The following is a 17,001-nucleotide window of genomic DNA, read 5'->3' as shown; positions in this document are numbered from 1 at the left end:
GCCTACAAGAAAGATGGCGATGGACTTTTTAGGATGTCAGGTAGTGATAGGACTAGGGGAAACGGATTCAAATTAGAGGAGAGTAGATTTAGATTGGAAGTTAGGAGAAAGTTCTTTACCATGAGGGTGGTGAGACACTGGAACAGGTTGCCCAGAGAGGTGGTGGAAGCCCCATCCCTGGAGGTTTTTAGGCCAGGTCTGGACAAGGGTCTTGGCAACCTGATCTAGTGGGAGGTTCCCATGGCAGAGGGATAGGAAGTAGATGATATTAAAGGTCCCTTCCAACCCTGAAAATTCCATGATTCTCTGATGAGCCAGTATTAGATAGATTTGCCTGGAAAGTTAAGCTCTCTCACCAGGCAAAATGGATTCTAATGCTCCCTGAGCCCCTTCCCGTACTATCAATTTTCTCCCATTGAGAAGGGTTTTAATAACCTAGTTGCCAGCTGGTGAGGGTAACAACTGTTACCTGGGCATGTAGAGCAAGCAGAACATTTATGCTCAGATCAACATGCTGATGACTGAGATGTCAACAAACCCCTTTGGGAAGCTGAGAAATAGAGGAAAATGAAGCCAGAAGCAACTCAGATGCCACACACTCTCATTTCCCTTTGCAGAGTAACTCTCAAAGAATATCTCTTTCATGTAAAATAAACATTTGTAGGATGCAATTTTAATACAACTTTTATACTTACTGATGTTGGGTTTGCAACACTAAATTGAAAAGAAAACAAACAACAATATAGTCTTGCCAGAATTTTATTTCCCATTATACTTAAGAGTTTGAGGTAACAAAGAAAGAGGACTGTGTGCTGTGAACAAAGTCAGTGATGTTTCTCTGCAGTCACAATTCTGTTATTGATGTGAAAAGTTCACTTAGGACTTAGCATGTACACTAGAATTCATACAAATATAGGTCATAGCACACTGGGAAAGTAGGGACTTATGCAAAATTACTCTGTTCATACTTGTGAACTTTTCAAAATATACCATTGATATAAGACAGGGAAGGACAGATGTCATTTACATCACTATCATTATTAAGTGTGTCTTCGCATGATCCACAGCACAACTTACTGCAGGAACCAGGAATGCACAGGGGTGTGGGTCTTTGCATGGAGCCTTAGCAACAACAACTTGATTCCAGCTTTCCTTGATATAGAGAAAAGCTGATATTCCATGCACAAGTTTTATTTACAGTTGACTCATAAATGGTGACTAGTCACCCCATACTCTGGCGGCGGTATTTACAAGTTGTTAATCCTCTTCAATAAGCTCTACTTCCCATGTAAAGTCTCAGTGACCTCCTCAAGGTGTGAGCTGTTTATCAGATCCCATTCAGCAGCAGCAGTCTTTTTCCCGTACGGTCCTTGGTATGGCTAAATTCCATTATGCCTTTTCATCAGTCAAAAATCCATGATACATTCTGTACAACACTGTAGTTAATATAACAGCAGCACCAGATATTATATTATTTCCTTTGCTAAAAGCTGTTTGCAGTTATCTCTCTATTGAAAATATTTTACCAAAATTAAATCAATGTACATCTCTAAGTAGCAGAAATGTATACTTTGATAAATACATTATTGTACAAAAATTATGGCATGCAGGTCATGCTCTTGGGCTAGGCTATATACAAAGAATGTATTTCATGGTCAACAGAAAATTATATTTCTTTTCCTATCAAGAAATAAAACATGACAATCAGGGATTATTCAATGATTTCAAGGATGTAATAAGATTTGGGGTTTTATGGTCTTCCTTGTGTAGTTCTAAAACTCTACAGCTTTGAATAATTTTTTTCCTCACCAGCCCATAACATAAAATCTGCCATTGCATTTTTCCTGTTGCACAGAGTTTATTATTGAAAGAAGAAGTCACTAGAGGAGATAAAGTTTCAAAACTGTAAGGAGTGCTGGTTGCCAGGAGGAAGACTGATTAAACAAGCAACCTCTCAGTACTGTAAAGCCATTAATAAATCCCAGTCAAAAATATCTTCAAAGTGCTCACGTAAGTTAGTTGAGACAAGACTAACTTGCACTTGAAAAATATACATATTGTATCTATACAAGGAAGTATAGCCTTTATGAGGGAAAAAAAAAAAGACAAAAATGTCCTTAGTTAACCTTTAAAAAGTGGGGAATTTTAACGATACTTCTGTGCTTTATGGAGACAGATGGAGAAAACAGCAGACAGGTTGTAAAATAGACAGACAAACAACACATAGGACAAAGCACCTCAAAAAACATTGACTGAAGACATTTTTGAAGATCATGAGCTGGAGGTATAAGGCTGGTCAAAAACCCAACTTGAGAACTATGGCCCAGAAACCCACAGTAATCATCTGTTTTACTTGGTACTCAGCTTCTGAAAATGTTGAACAACCCTGTTGTCGAGAAATGACTACAAGTACCAAGCAGCACTTGCTAGCTTAAAATTGCAAGTCTGGATGGCATTTACCTTTCTTGCATGTTTTGTGCCTTCCCCAAGCCATTAAGAAAGAGATCTGGCTTCTGCTTGAGTGTAACCAGTAATGACAACCTCTTTGCAGTTATCTGTGTGCAAACAACCAGAGATATTCAGAACTCTGATACAGCAACATAGCATTAAAGTAAGTTAATAATAAAATAAAGCCATTTATAAATAAGTAGATTGTTCAAAAATAAAGGAAAAAGGTGAAACAGAAAAAAAATCCCACATGCAGGCCAGTTTATCAGTGCTTTCATTTCAACAGGATGGTACAATGTGAGAACACACATCCAGAGTCCTCAGTGGTCCCCATGATCAGCAACACTGCGTGTCAGGTGATGATCCATGCAAATGAGCAGACCCAAGTCACATTGTGTGCAACCAAGACACTATTCCAGACATCTTCAGAATGGGTAAGAGTCACAAGAAATGGGGGGTCAAGGGAGTGACAGATAATTAGTTGGAAGCACAGTATTTTAAGTAAATCTCCCTGCAAATCATTATTGAATATACTGGCCAGCTGTATCCAGTACCTGTTATTTTATTGCCACAAGAAATACAACAATATATTAGGTGAAGGGAGAAGCGCTACCATAGGTAATATTTAAAAGCCAAGATCTTCATCTAGCCAAATGGCATTTCTTACTACTGACAGCTAGATCATACAGGAGTTTAACCGTATTTGTGGAACCTATGGTTAATGCTACTTTTATTTTCAGTAAAGTGGTTAACAGTGTTTGATGTGTTATGTAGCTGATGGATGCCATCTGGGTTACAAGATGGAAGGGATGGGAGACCAAGAACGCCTTAGAGGACAAGGTGAGCTGTAGGGTGATGTTACTGGAGACAGTCGCAGAGCATTGCCTGTCAAGCCAACTATGTTGTTTAAGCTTCGAGATTTTTCATAGCCTTGTATGAGAAAATGCAGAGACATCAGTTGAATTCAACCAAAAAATAGACAAACAATGCAATGTAATGCAATCCAAGGAGCTATCTGGGACTTGGAGGTTATCTGCCTGCAAAATAACTCAATTATGAGACACATTGTTGAAAAGAGATATTAATTAATAAAATTATTTACAAATTAATGCAGTTATTCTTTCCAAGAAAATTAGACTTTCACACAAGAGGTCTGACCAGCCCTCCCACATTCATTTTGCATTCAATGAAGCTTTATTGGCTTCAGCACAGTTGCACAGAGCGCAAGATAAAGGATCCCAACAGGATTACTGGATAAGCTATCTGGCTAAGTATAAACAAAATCTCATTAGGACAGACTATAAAGACTGTTGGAATTATATAATCTCTTCTAAACCCAACTCTTATATTAAGGATGATTTTTCTGTAGAAAATAAATAAAAATAGTTAATTTGCATACAGTATGTACAAATCACTTCTGCAGAGGATTGAATTGTAACATAGGAAAGAAATTCTATCTTCAGAAATATTAACCTTAGGATTCTGTGTCTAATATTAAAGTATAATAAGATAGCAGACTCTGACATATTTGCAAATGACTCCTGATTGGCAAATTTAAAAAAATCATACTTACTTTCCTTCTCCAGCTGACTCGAATTAAATAAATGTTACTAATCCACTTTCACAAGTAGTAAATAATTATTCATTAAATGAGGCTACCAGATAATGCTTCACAATGTGAAACTTTGCACTTGCAGGAAACTATGTTCACATACAATGTGAGTTCTAGCTACCTGCTTTTTGCTACATACAGATTATTTTTTTCACCTTGCAGAGGCTATTCTGTAAAATAACAGAAAAGTATTACCATTAATTGCTTCCCTGTCTTCACCTGAATAAGCCCACTTATGAATAAAAGCCCGTAAGTCTGGACAGAGACGTTAGAAAGCAAAGACAATGAAGATGAAGCCAGACTGGATCCTCCTCAAATACACAGATGCCTCACTGCAAGCGTGAGAAGTCCTATTGATTTAGTGGCACTACTGATTACCTTGAAGACAAGTTTCCATCTAAGCATTTGTCAGATTAAGTCATTTAGGTATAAATTGCTTAGAGGGAAATACTGAGCCTTTCCCCAAAGAAACAATAAAATGTCAATGACAATACAACTGAACATCACACAAGAAGTCACCAGATTGTTTTTTTTTCTTTTCAATAGGAAATAGTTACTAATTTAAATTACATATTTTCATATAGCAATAAGTGGTATTATCTTCAGAAAAAAATCATATCTTAGGTTCTTCTCTAATAGCAATTAACATATTTTTTACCTATTTAGGACTAAATACTGTAAAACTATACTTAAAGCAAATGCATAAACTCATGTCTACCAAAAATCTGAACTATGTTACCTCCAGATTGCAATGGCAGGCTAAACTGTGATGCTCCACAAAGTTCTGATGCATTTCAAAAACAGCCTCCAGATTTTCAGTTGCTATCAGTATTTACACAGAATAGAAAGAACCTTGTTTGAAATGAGAACAAAAGGGAAGAACAGTGCTAATGTGTATTTAACAACCTCTTTAAAAATAACACTTTGGGAAAAATTAAAATAATTGGGTAAGTTACTGGGGTTTTTTTCCACAGAAATGGAAAAATATTCTTGATTTTTTTTTTTTGCTACATTTCTATTTATGAAAGTGAAGAACTGATATAAGATGATAAAGAAAACAGAAACTCCTAAAAAATTAAAATTACACACAAGATGAGTAGAGATACTAGCATGGTATTTTTTCATTTTCATTTTTCAGGTATTTCAGTGGGGTATATGGATAAGGTCTGAATGATTCTTTTATTAGAGATGAAGATAAGGCACTAATGCAAAAAAGCTCAGAATAAATAAGTGATCATTTAACACGACCAGGAACAAAGGAAGGAATGAAACAATCAAGAAGAATGCAACAAAAGTAAGGAAAAAATAAAATGAAAAAGTAATAGACTTGATGTATGAATTAAATTCAAGCCTTCTAACTTGAAGATGTTTTCTGCTTATTACCTAAATTTCAGCCTAGGCTAAAGCTATCACCAGAGCTAGGTAGAAGCACACATTTCTCATTAAGAAACTGTCAGTTCTGAACTCAAGTCCCATTTTCCAGCAAAAACTATAAAGAAATTTTCTGTAATCTAGATTTTAAAATGAAAATATTTATATGGTTGTACAATGTATGTTTTATTTTTCTGGGAACACGTTTGGTAGTTAATATAACTTTGTTTATTCCTTCTGATTTGTTCGAATTATGGTAACTGCCAAATGAACAGCATTCAAATATTTATACTAATATTTCTAAAAGAAGTGAACAATCTTGCCTTGCAAGATGCCAAGGCAGTCTGCCTTACTCAGGTGTTCCTGACCTCCTTAAAACACTGGATTTTAAATAACACTAGTTATTGAGAAGACAATGAGGAATATAAACTCAGTGGAGTGTCCTAAATCTGCGCAAAAACATGTTTGAGATGAAGTTACATTTAATCTAAACATTATGTATAGGAATATATAAAACACAGGAGCATAGACACAGTCGACCTCTTTGGACCTCTCATTGTCTATTTGCCTTCACAAGTTCAATCAACAGAGCTCATACATTTTAAATGGAAAAGAATATTTGCAGCAAAACACAAGAGAAGTCCTGAGCTGGGACAGTCATGTTTTCTGTACATAAAACAAGATAATTTTAAAAAAAAGGGGAAGTGTGGAGGGACACCTCGATGATTTGAGAGACCTGAGAGCTAGCGAAAAGGCAAAGTTCCGTGCTGCAAAGCAAGGCCAACCAAATATAGCAATGAGACAAGACCTGCTGTGAGAACAATAAAGATAAGGCAAGGCTCATCACCAGATAAGTAGTAAGGAATTGGTAGGACACCTTCTCTGAAAAAAGGGGATTAAGTATTCTATCAACTTTTTGTCTTAATCAGGCAAAATGTTCCAATTGTGGGAGAGTGCTGTGTCTTGTAAGCAATGTCTATAGCTAGCAAAACCATGATCTTTGTTTATTATATCTTGCTCTTAGAATAATCCACCTTATTGTGATGCCGTGTTTTATTTGCACTATAAAAGAACACTGCTGATGAATAAAATCTGATTTATTATCACTGAATATATGTCTCACCACTCTCAAACTTTTTCTCCTCTCTGTTTTCACAAGAGGGGAGGAGAAATCTCAGACAAAAATCTTTGTCCAGTGCTACATGGCTACGTGCACATGAACCTGGAATGATACAATTTGCCCAGGAATCAAAGCAACTCTTATCTGCAGAAACAGAAAAACTACCACTTGTATTGCTGGGTTTGGTAAGATTCCCATCCAGATAAAACCGATGGCCCCACCATCAGTTGCCTCTGAGTAATCAGATTTGAAGAGGCTTGAGTAAGTAGAAAGGCATTTCCATCACCTTGCAATGTCAAACACTGTTCGTTGTAGTTGAATGCTGGTTGGTGCAGACAGTTACCTTTGAGCATTAGAGATATGCTACAAAGAGGAAGCATTCTGTGGCATTATAAACTCACTTTTCATTGAAAGAAAACTAAATAGCATCTCATATGGCATGCTTTGTTGTGTTCAGAACAAAAAAGTTCCTCATTTCTTACACTTCAACCTTTTAAGTGCAGGTTATTCAGCTGTAATTTCTACTAGACTATTAAGTACAGATCAAAGTTATTAAATAATTAATTTGTACTTTAAAATGACAATTGGTTTTTAGTGATGAATGGTTGGATGAGCAATTTCTGAATTTCAGGCTTTTCCATTATGATAAGAGACAAATGAAGACACAAGTGAAATAAGAGTTCAACATCAAGCATAATTTGTGAAGACTAAAGAAGATGAGTGTTCCTAAAAGGAAAAGAAAGTCTAGGAATAAAGAAAAAAAAAAAAGATACATTCTGAGTACAGCCTTTCCTCTAAGATCACAACATTTTACTCTAAGCTTGCTTTTCACAAGCACATTACTAAGTAACCTTTCATGAACTAATGAAAGAAGTCCATACCTTTCCTGATCCCTCCATTAGTAGCACATGTGTAATCACCTGTTGTCAGTAGGAAACATGTTCCTCCTCTTCTGTTTTTGTCTCTCGTACTAGACCATCTGATTGGAGGGAGCCTTTCTCCAGGTGAGAGTGGCTGCTCACTTCCTGCACTGTCTTCACCTGATAACACTGGTTAAAGCACCATGCCCATTTACAGACAATAATGAATGAGGAAATGAGACATTTACAAAGAGCTTACGCTAGATGTTGGCTATTCCCATCACTCAAAAATACTTACAAGACAAATTATTAGAAGAAAAACAAAATTGCAATTACCATTAATCAGTACAAAATGGCAAAAAGTATATTTTTTTTATTCAAGAAAAAAAAATTATCATTTGACTTCCCTGTTCTTTTAAACCTCACGTAAATTTCTACTAAACAAACATGAAATAAGAAGTGCAAGACTCAGGTAGCTGTCTGGTATGGATTGTAACTTTTCAGACTACAGTCAGCCTTGGGTATTTCAAACAAGTATTTAGTACTTTGGCTATGATTTTTGCAAAAAAAAAAAAAAAAAAAAAAAAAAAAAGTAATTTTAGTAATTTTTGCTTAGAATATGTTATTTAGCATATTTTAAAGACAAACTCTCCCCAAAAACAACATATTTTCAACATTTGGCAATAAAACCTGATTAGTAATGCACTTAGTTTTCATTCTTCTAACCTATTATAGTTGCACTGCTGGTCATCATAATTATCCAACAAGTAAATGTTGTCTTTGGCCTGTGTAGTTTATTTTGTCAAGCAGCAAATCTCACCTTTCCTGATTTGGCACTCCCAAAGAACTCTTTTATAACTGTCTACTATTTCAGATTCAGGCATGCTTCAATAAAAAATTCTCTGCTCAGCACATGCAATGGCATGTTACTGACTTCAGCTTTACCTTTGCATTTAAACCTGTTTCTCTGATCTGGTAATTCAAAGGACTATCTTAAGCCTTGGGAGTTTTGCATGGAAGTCCTAAGGACTATAATAGCATTCTCTACCAGAACTAAAGCTACAGTGCATGATGGGAGTGGTGGCACTACTGAAAAATAACACTTTAAAATGGGTCCTTTTTGCATCTTTAATTTCAAGGAATATACCTTGACACAGAAAGCTGCCGACAGAGAAAGATTCCTCTTTGCTCTGATCAGACTGATCCTCCTCCATTCTGGAATACTTCTATGATACATTCTGGAATACATTCTATACCTTTAGTAGGACTTGGTGGCATGAAAAAATTAACACATTAAAGATGTCTGAAAGTGGGTGTCAGTAAAAGTCCTGTAAAACTTACTATATTTCACCCTCAATTTACTCTGTAATTTGAAGAGATATGGAATATGGGGGAGTGGCTTTGAGGGGCAGACGCTGTCATTTGATATGAATTTTTGCAGTGATTACTATAAAATAGTCTTTATCCATCATTTGAAACTGTAACAAATAATATAAAAATCATAAGAATAAACACTAAGAATGATTTTGTTGCTAGGGGCAGTAATTTTAATTTTTCTTGACAAAGTTTATATAGACTATGCTACTATCATTCAATTAAATACTAAATACAATGCAATGTCTCATCTAATACAGACAAAGGAGGTTCTTCTAGCCAGGGAAGCAGAATGTCAAATGGAAAGAAAGCTAGAAAGATAATTTCTTCTTATTTCCTTTGAGTGTTGGGATTTTGATGTAAAGCACCTGTTCGTTTTAAATGACTGCTTCTTTGTAGGATCTTGCTTAACAGTCCACGATGTGGCACAGGCAAACCTGACACAAGAGACAGACATTGAGGCAAAACACCATGGAGTGCAACAGGGTGGGACAGAGTGGCTGCTCAAGTAGTCATAGTCATGCAGAAAAACAACATCCATACAACACCACAAACAACAGGCAAAAGAAAAGGTTGATATTATCAGCAGGAAAGCATTCTCAACAGAGCAAGCAAAACTGTATAGACCAGCTACATAAAGGTTTGGGAGCATTGCTATACCTATTTCATCCTCTATGAGACTGACAAACACAAACACTGGAGAGAGAAGGGTGGAAGCTATGTCTTCTGGCAGAAAGACTGTCTTCTTTCTGACCCCTACCAAGCATACTGGTTTAAGTTTTCATAGGACTTGTGTTTTCAAAGGACATGCATTTCCAGTGGGTCCTACCTGATGATCTGTTGCGCTCCATCAGCTGGTTGTCCTTGCCCATGCAGATATCCCCCTTTGTGCTATTGCAGGCCAGATTCAAGTCTGTCTTGGAGAAGGTGGGCGAGCTGGCTTGAGGAGCAGCAGGGATGTGCTTCTTCCGCTTCCTTGGCAGTTTCTGCTTTGCCATGGCCAGGGAGTAGTACATCCCAAAATTGTTAACAATCACGGGTACGGGCATGGCTATGGTGAGCACCCCTGCCAGCGCGCACAGGGCTCCCACCAGCATGCCTGACCAAGTTCGTGGATACATATCCCCATATCCCAGGGTGGTCATGGTGACTACAGCCCACCAGAAGCCTATAGGGATATTTTTGAACTGTGTGTGTTCACTTGCAGATGGGTCATTAGGCTGGGCTCCTACCCGCTCTGCATAGTAGATCATAGTGGCAAATATCAAAACACCAAGTGCCAGGAATATGATCAACAGCAAAAATTCATTGGTGCTGGCTCGCAGAGTGTGTCCTAGCACTCGGAGTCCCACAAAGTGCCGGGTGAGCTTGAAGATTCGCAGGATCCTCACAAACCTTACCACCCTGAGAAAACCAAGCACGTCCTTAGCAGCTTTGGACGAAAGCCCACTCAGGCCCACTTCCAGATAAAAGGGCAGGATGGCCACAAAGTCAATGATATTCAAGAGATTTTTGATGAATTCAAGTTTGTTGGGGGAAAAAATAACACGTATTAAAAATTCAAATGTAAACCACACCACACACACCCCTTCCACGTATGTCAGGGCCGGATCTGTCTCAATTTCATACTGTAGCACAGTTTCTGTTCCATTGATGACCTGCTCAGTTTTGTTAATAATAGTATTGAAAGCTTCATGTGTTTCCAGGCAAAAGGTTGTGATTGAAACAAGGATGAAGAACAAAGAGGCAAAGGCAATGAACTGAAACATAAAGAGGAAAAAGAGGCATGAGAACCACACAGCTCTTCACATCACTAGCAAACTAACTATGTCAGTGATAATTATAAATATTCTAGTGATTCATGTCCAGATACTTCACAAATGTGTATGCATAAAAATTTCCATCTAGGCCAAAGAACTGAAGACAATCTCTCTCACATAGAGTCCAGTAGTCTGGGAGCAGGAAAAATCTTGGCAATGGCCACCATGGCAGACTGCAACTCATTCAGAAAGTGGCAACACACTCTTTAATCTTTGCTAAATCATCTAAATTACACTCAGTTGTTAAGGTACTTTACAAACAGTCCCCATACATATCCCAGGTACTGCAAGATTCAAGGCTGTCCACCTTGAAAACTGGGAAAGAGCAGAAAATTGGGCTGACCCTAATGGTCTTGAAATTGTAGTTCATGAATTAACACCTGGCCTGAAAGGAACCTTAGAGGGGCCTAGAAACAGATACAAACACTGCCTTTCTTTTGGATTTTTCATGATTCCCCAAACCATGATATTTACTGATAAAAAATGCCTTGCATAGTAGAGTTGGTTGGAGAGTCTGTTTAGTTCACAGTCACCCACCACTCATACTCTCAGGTAGGACTAAGAGTAAACCTAGCAGACCATCCCTCAGCTGTGGTGTCAGAGCTTTGCAGGTCTACTAGGATCCACAATCCTGCTGTCAAAACTGCAAATCCAGGACAAGATGAACAAATAGAAAATACAAATTCATTTCTAGTGGAGGCATACGAAGAGACAAAATACAGTTAAATAACCTGGAGACAGCCTTCATGAGGGATTGTTAAAGATGTTAAAATATTTACTGCTTGTATCTTCAACTCAGTCATCACAGTCAAGCATTGAAAAAATGTCCTGTACAGGTGTTAATTGTCTCATGCTTGCCTGTAACAAAAAGTGGTGCAGCACACCTGGGACAGAGGGATGGAGTGCTAGTAAGGGCTATTTATTACTCTGAGGCAAATCAGAGAGGCTACTCTGAGACACTCCAAAGGAATAAAGGGGGATTCACCTAAGAAGGTGATACGGTCATCCCAGCAGAAGATCTCCTATGCAAATGCATGCAGCTTGAGCAAGTACCCATAGTGTGTCCCTTTCTGGATTTCAGACTCCAGTGTATCCTTGCCCTGGTACTGTCTTCTACTTTACTCCTTTTCTCAACCCCAGGTCTACTCCATAGGTTTATAGTTGGATCCTAAACTTTCTTTCTTCATCCTCCCGTGCAATTTGTTCTTGCCTCATTTGTGAAGCCATGTACTGTATAACAAGTCTGTCCTTATTTTCACACAATTCTCTCTCCAAAGCTGATGCACCTCCCCTCTCCCGGATTCTCAATCCTCAGCCTTCACGTCAAAGGCTGCCCCTGGCTCCTTGCACCACGATGCTCAGCTAACTCTCTTAGTCTCAATCCCTGCATGTTTCTACTTCACTCCACATTTCTGGATGATCTTCAAAGCCTTCTGTAACATAAACCAAGACCACCTACCCATTTCTCATCTCCAAAAGTAACTTTGTCCTCCTTCTGTTTCAGTGCTGATACCACCCAATAGTCCCCTGTTCCAGCCTTCTGAAGTATCTTTCCTGCTTCCACTCACAAATTCATCAGAATGGCCAGAGAGGTTGTGGATTCTCCATCCCTAGAAGTGCTTAAGGCCAGGTTGGATGGGGCTTTGATCAACCTGGACTTGTGGGTGTCTCCCTGCCTAGGGCAGGGGAGTTCAAATTAGATGATTTCTAAGATTCTTTCCAACTGAATACATTCTATGATTCTATAATTTCTTTGTTGGTGCACTCTCTGCGTGTGGTCTCTGTGATTTCTATATTTGAATATAGAAACTTGCGCATATGCCTGCAAACTCATCTGCCTTTTCCAAATGAATTACAGGTCTAATGAAAGATATTTCTCCCTCCCAACTTGGCTTCATTTTGAGGCTTAAGGCTTCCTCCACCACATCATCTAAATGCCAGGAAAGCAGAAGGGAGCTCAGGATAAATGCTGAACTTAATTGAAAAAATTTACTATCTAATAAAATTAAAACAGTTACTCTTCAGAGAAAGATTTATTCCTCTCTATAGTCAAATCACTGGACAGTCCATAAAATAAAAATAATGTCTCAGCTTTAGCATTTTCCTAGGCCAGACAAGACAGTGCCCTTGAAATTCCTCCATGAACCCACAGAAGCCTCTCAGAAGTCTTTCAAGGTTTAGAAAAAAAATATTTGAGATACCAAAACCGATGAACTGTACACCCTAGCACTCTGGTACAGCTGAATGAGCAAAGCACTTGGAGAACAGTTTGAGGTCAGAAGGGAGTTTTTATGAGGGGGAAGGGCAAGACTGTTAAAGATCTTGTGCATGACGTATATAAGTTTCAAGCTCACAATACAATCACATAGATCAAAGCTAAATTTAGAGACAGTGAATTATTCATTACAACAGCAGTCAGTTAGGCTTATCCAGGCTCTCAGGAACTGAGCACATCACCCCAAACAACACTAGTTCATTCATACACATTATTTTTTTTCAGACCTATCTTTTGACCTCATGGTGCAAGCAAATTGCATTGGTCAACTAGTCGACCAGAATCTTGTTGAAGGTTTTCCTAAAGATAAATAAAATGCTCTTTGTGCCTTACGAGTACATTAAATTTCCGCTTACTCCCGTCTCCAGGGATAACAGTGACAGTTGAACTGAAATGAGAAAGGGAATGTAAAAAAGAAAAAGGCATCAGTACAACAATTAGGATATTCAGACAGCTACCACATTCAGAGTTCATTCTTGCGTTATTCAAAGCAGACATTTGAACTGAGATTAAAGATGGTTCATTTCCCTGCTTTAGATCCTGAGAGAAGCATGTTTAAGCATATGAGAAAGATTACACAAGTTTATGAGAGGGATTATATGACATTGGGCGTTTGATAACAGACAATTGGACTGAAAGACCCAAGAGGTTCCTCCAGTCCTCTGTCCCCATGGATATTTCAAAATACAACTTATACATTTACTTAATTCATATTATTAACATTTGATTATGTTATACACTGTAGTCATGGCAACTGTTAGCATTGCAGCCATATATGGCCCCATTTCAAAAGAATTTCTATTATCTAAAAGCATCTGCTTTGGCAAAATTATTTAGCTTAAATATTTTCTTAGAGCTTTATCATCAGTTTACTCCAGGGACTGCCACTAATCCTTATACTCGGGATTGAAGTGATTAACACAAGTATCAGTGATGTTGTACACAGACCATCATAATGCTGAAGACTGCTTTATCCAAGAGCTTGTTATTGATGAAAGGGAGCTTGCAAGCAGCAGAAGAGAACCAAATGGGACTTTCTTGTGACATTGGGAGAACTGAGGAATGAATTTTCTGTATCAAGATTCAGAACCAGGAGCTGAAAGGGCAAGAGTGCTCAACCCAATCCTGTAGTCTTCAGAGCCAGCCTTTTCAACTTGCTGGGTAAAGCTACCATCCATCTGCTTTGTAGAACAACTACACTTGTTTTAGAACTATTATTCAGCAAGTAAATATTTTTTCCTTGTAACTTAAATCTCATCTATTTAAACTCACATTAATAGTTTACATATAAAAAAATCAATAGGAGAATGCATTGGACACATTCCAGGGTCTTTTTGATTAAATTCTCCCCACGATGGGGCATGGGAAGAAATGTATACTTAGGATAAACATTTGGATGGCTAAAATTCATCTGCAGTAAAGCGTTCAGTAATATCAATACTAATCACTTTTGTGTCAGATTCAGCTTGCCCTGGCTGGGGTAGTTCTTGCTCCATTAAAACTAGGATTTCAGGCTATCTTAAAGAAAATAACTGTACATTGATTTTAATTTGAGCTGATGTGTTTACAACAATCCTCACAGATATGAAAGGCAAAGTTTGTAGCATGTAGTGGAAACTACGCATTAAAGGAACACAGTTCTCTAGAAAGACTTCCTTTGGCCAAGACCAGAGTCAGGCAATTACGCAGTTGAGGGTTCCTTTGACACAATTTGAGATCATGCTGTTGATTATGCACAGAGTGGGAACCCCAGGGGACTGAATAGTCACTTCTGAAACTACCAGACTGCACTCATCAGAGACTGTGCATGTAATCTGCAAAAGCAGTGACACACAATGCTGCCCACAGGCCTAACATATTTACTGCTATTGTATTCCTTTCAAGACAGGTTTTGTCTGTTTGAATACTTCTCCTAAGTAAGGAGTGGGCTGCTTGTACAAGTGTTGTTGCTGCTGAAATATGTATTTGACACACCATCAGAAGTTAGTCACCGTGGTGGCATTTATGAAGTAGCAAACAGGGCTTTGGGGAACTCTGTGTTTTTTTTATTTAAGGCTTTACGGTCCTTATTTGAAGGGTAATAAATTATCTATGTTTATATACCATTGACAGTCATACATCTTGATAAAACAATGCATGATTAAAAAAACCCCACAACTTTAATAGCATACAAGCAGAGAAGTCTAGTGGCAGGCCCAGTCTTCATTTTCACCTTGTTTCTTCAGCACTTTTTCATCTGTTCAACTACTTGCTCTTCTTCTACCATTCTGCAGTGGTAGGGAACACAAAGATGAATTATTTCATTATGAACTTTCCAGGTGATTTGCTTCTTTAGGATTTGAATGAAAGTACACTTCCCTGGTCTCTAATGAAATTTGCCCTGGTAACTCTTGGGGAAACCGAAAACAGAACAACAACAAAAAAAAATAGCAGAATGCTAGTGGAAGTAGTGTTCTACGCAAACTCCTAATTCCTAACAAATATACTGCTCAAACCACTTCTTGACCATTCAGACTCTCTGTCCCCTAAGACATTCAGAATTAGAACTGCATTAAAAGATCAACCTTTATTCAAATAGGAGTTGGGGGAATTTGGAGGGGGGGGGGGAGAGGTAGATGTTGGAATGGTAGATGCTCACTAGAGAAGTGTAATATATAGTTATCACTTGCAGTGCATAAGATTACTTTGACAAGCAAGAACAGAGACACATTAACAGACCTGACAAATCTGGAAGACTGTGGGAAACAGATGCAAACTTAAATGCATCAGAGAGCTCCTTCTGATTTGCACCACATGACAGAGAGAGGACTTCTTTTTCCTCCACTGTAGGAATAAAAGACTGCTTCTTCCTTCAGTAAGAATATGCTATAACGTATAGGTTATCATAGACAGGTATTTCCCCTGCCCCCAAAACATGAACAGCTCAAAAAATTATCATTCATAAGCAGGCTTATCATACATGCTATGTTTCCCATGTGTACTATGGTTACAATACATGCTATTTCCAGTTCAAATACAGACTGCTATGCACCATTGTGTTTGACCTGCCTTTTTAAACCAGGTACCTCTGATGAAAGTCTCTTGTTACAATTATGAGTTTGGTCTCTGGTGAAAGAAAGAGTGATCAAAGTAAATATATGTCCTGCATGCTGCAGGACTCGTAGGAGGTACAAAAGCTGGGGGTAGCATGTCCACTCAACAGACACAACATTGCTACTGAGGAGATTTTCTGCATCACAAGAAACTGCAGTCATCTTATTTCACAACAGCAATAGTGACTACTGTCCACAAATCCACTCTCCCTCTTCTCCAGAGGAAAACAATTAAAAGAGACATTACTTGATACATTAAAATTAATAATAAAGAAACTCACTGTACAGAATAATTTTCATCCACCCAGCTCAACTACTCTAGAATGATCCATCATTACCATCTGAAATGTGTGGGCTGGGATTTTGGATCCCAGGTGCCTCCAGAGCTTCCTGTCTCCCACAGGTCTAAGGGAGACTGGTTGCTTCCCAGACCATCAGACCTTTCATTTCTCTATCATTGCTAAATACAGTTAAAAATTCCTATACACTGAATGGCATCCAGTTATAAATTAAGATGACTGGGTAAGTTCATTGTGCTTTGTTTGTTTTTATCTCTTGGTCCAAATGTGCCCCCTTGCAACAGCTTCATTTATGTGAAGTTGAATCCTTGATGCCAGGGCATGCTTTCTGTACCACATACAGTGGTACACAAAAGCAGGGACCAGTAACAGCCATTAGCAATTCCAGAACATTTGCACATTACTGAGAGCATTTTTAAGGACCACATAGTGCATGGTATTTTCATTGGCAAATTATTGTGTGGGGACAAAGCTCTTGTCTTGAGCCATATGACAGATATGGCAGTGATAGCGGGGGGGGGGGAGGGGGGGCTTATAAAAATTCTACCCTGTCAACCCAGAACAAAAATGTGGCCTCCTGACAAATAGGCCACACACTCACTGAATGCAAGTGCTCCTTTCCAGAATAAATCAGCCACAGAATGAGACAGAGCAAGGATGGGTTTGTTTGCTTTTTTTCATTTTGCATGGCTGGCAGTATATATTACCATTAAATATATATTTATACAGA

At 38.2% G+C, this 17,001-nt stretch overlaps 1 protein-coding gene across 1 annotated transcript in view; it reads right to left on the bottom strand.

Moving 5' to 3' along the window:
- Positions 1-3,241: 3,241 nt before the first annotated feature.
- Positions 3,242-17,001, bottom strand: part of KCNC2 (potassium voltage-gated channel subfamily C member 2) — a 46,769-nt gene continuing 33,009 nt past the window's right edge. The window contains exons 3-5 of the mRNA XM_030457750.1: positions 9,615-10,545; positions 7,433-7,600; positions 3,242-3,378 (exon numbers count right to left, since the gene is read on the bottom strand). Coding sequence (XP_030313610.1) covers positions 3,242-3,378; positions 7,433-7,600; positions 9,615-10,545 — 1,236 coding nt within the window. The remainder of the gene's footprint in view (positions 3,379-7,432; positions 7,601-9,614; positions 10,546-17,001) is intronic.

The sequence above is a fragment of the Calypte anna genome, chromosome 1 (genome assembly GCF_003957555.1).
Source record: "Calypte anna isolate BGI_N300 chromosome 1, bCalAnn1_v1.p, whole genome shotgun sequence".
NCBI classification, from domain to species: Eukaryota; Metazoa; Chordata; class Aves; order Apodiformes; family Trochilidae; genus Calypte; species Calypte anna.
The sequence above is the reverse complement of the archived record's forward strand: the minus strand, read 5'-3'. Positions and strand labels throughout refer to the sequence as shown.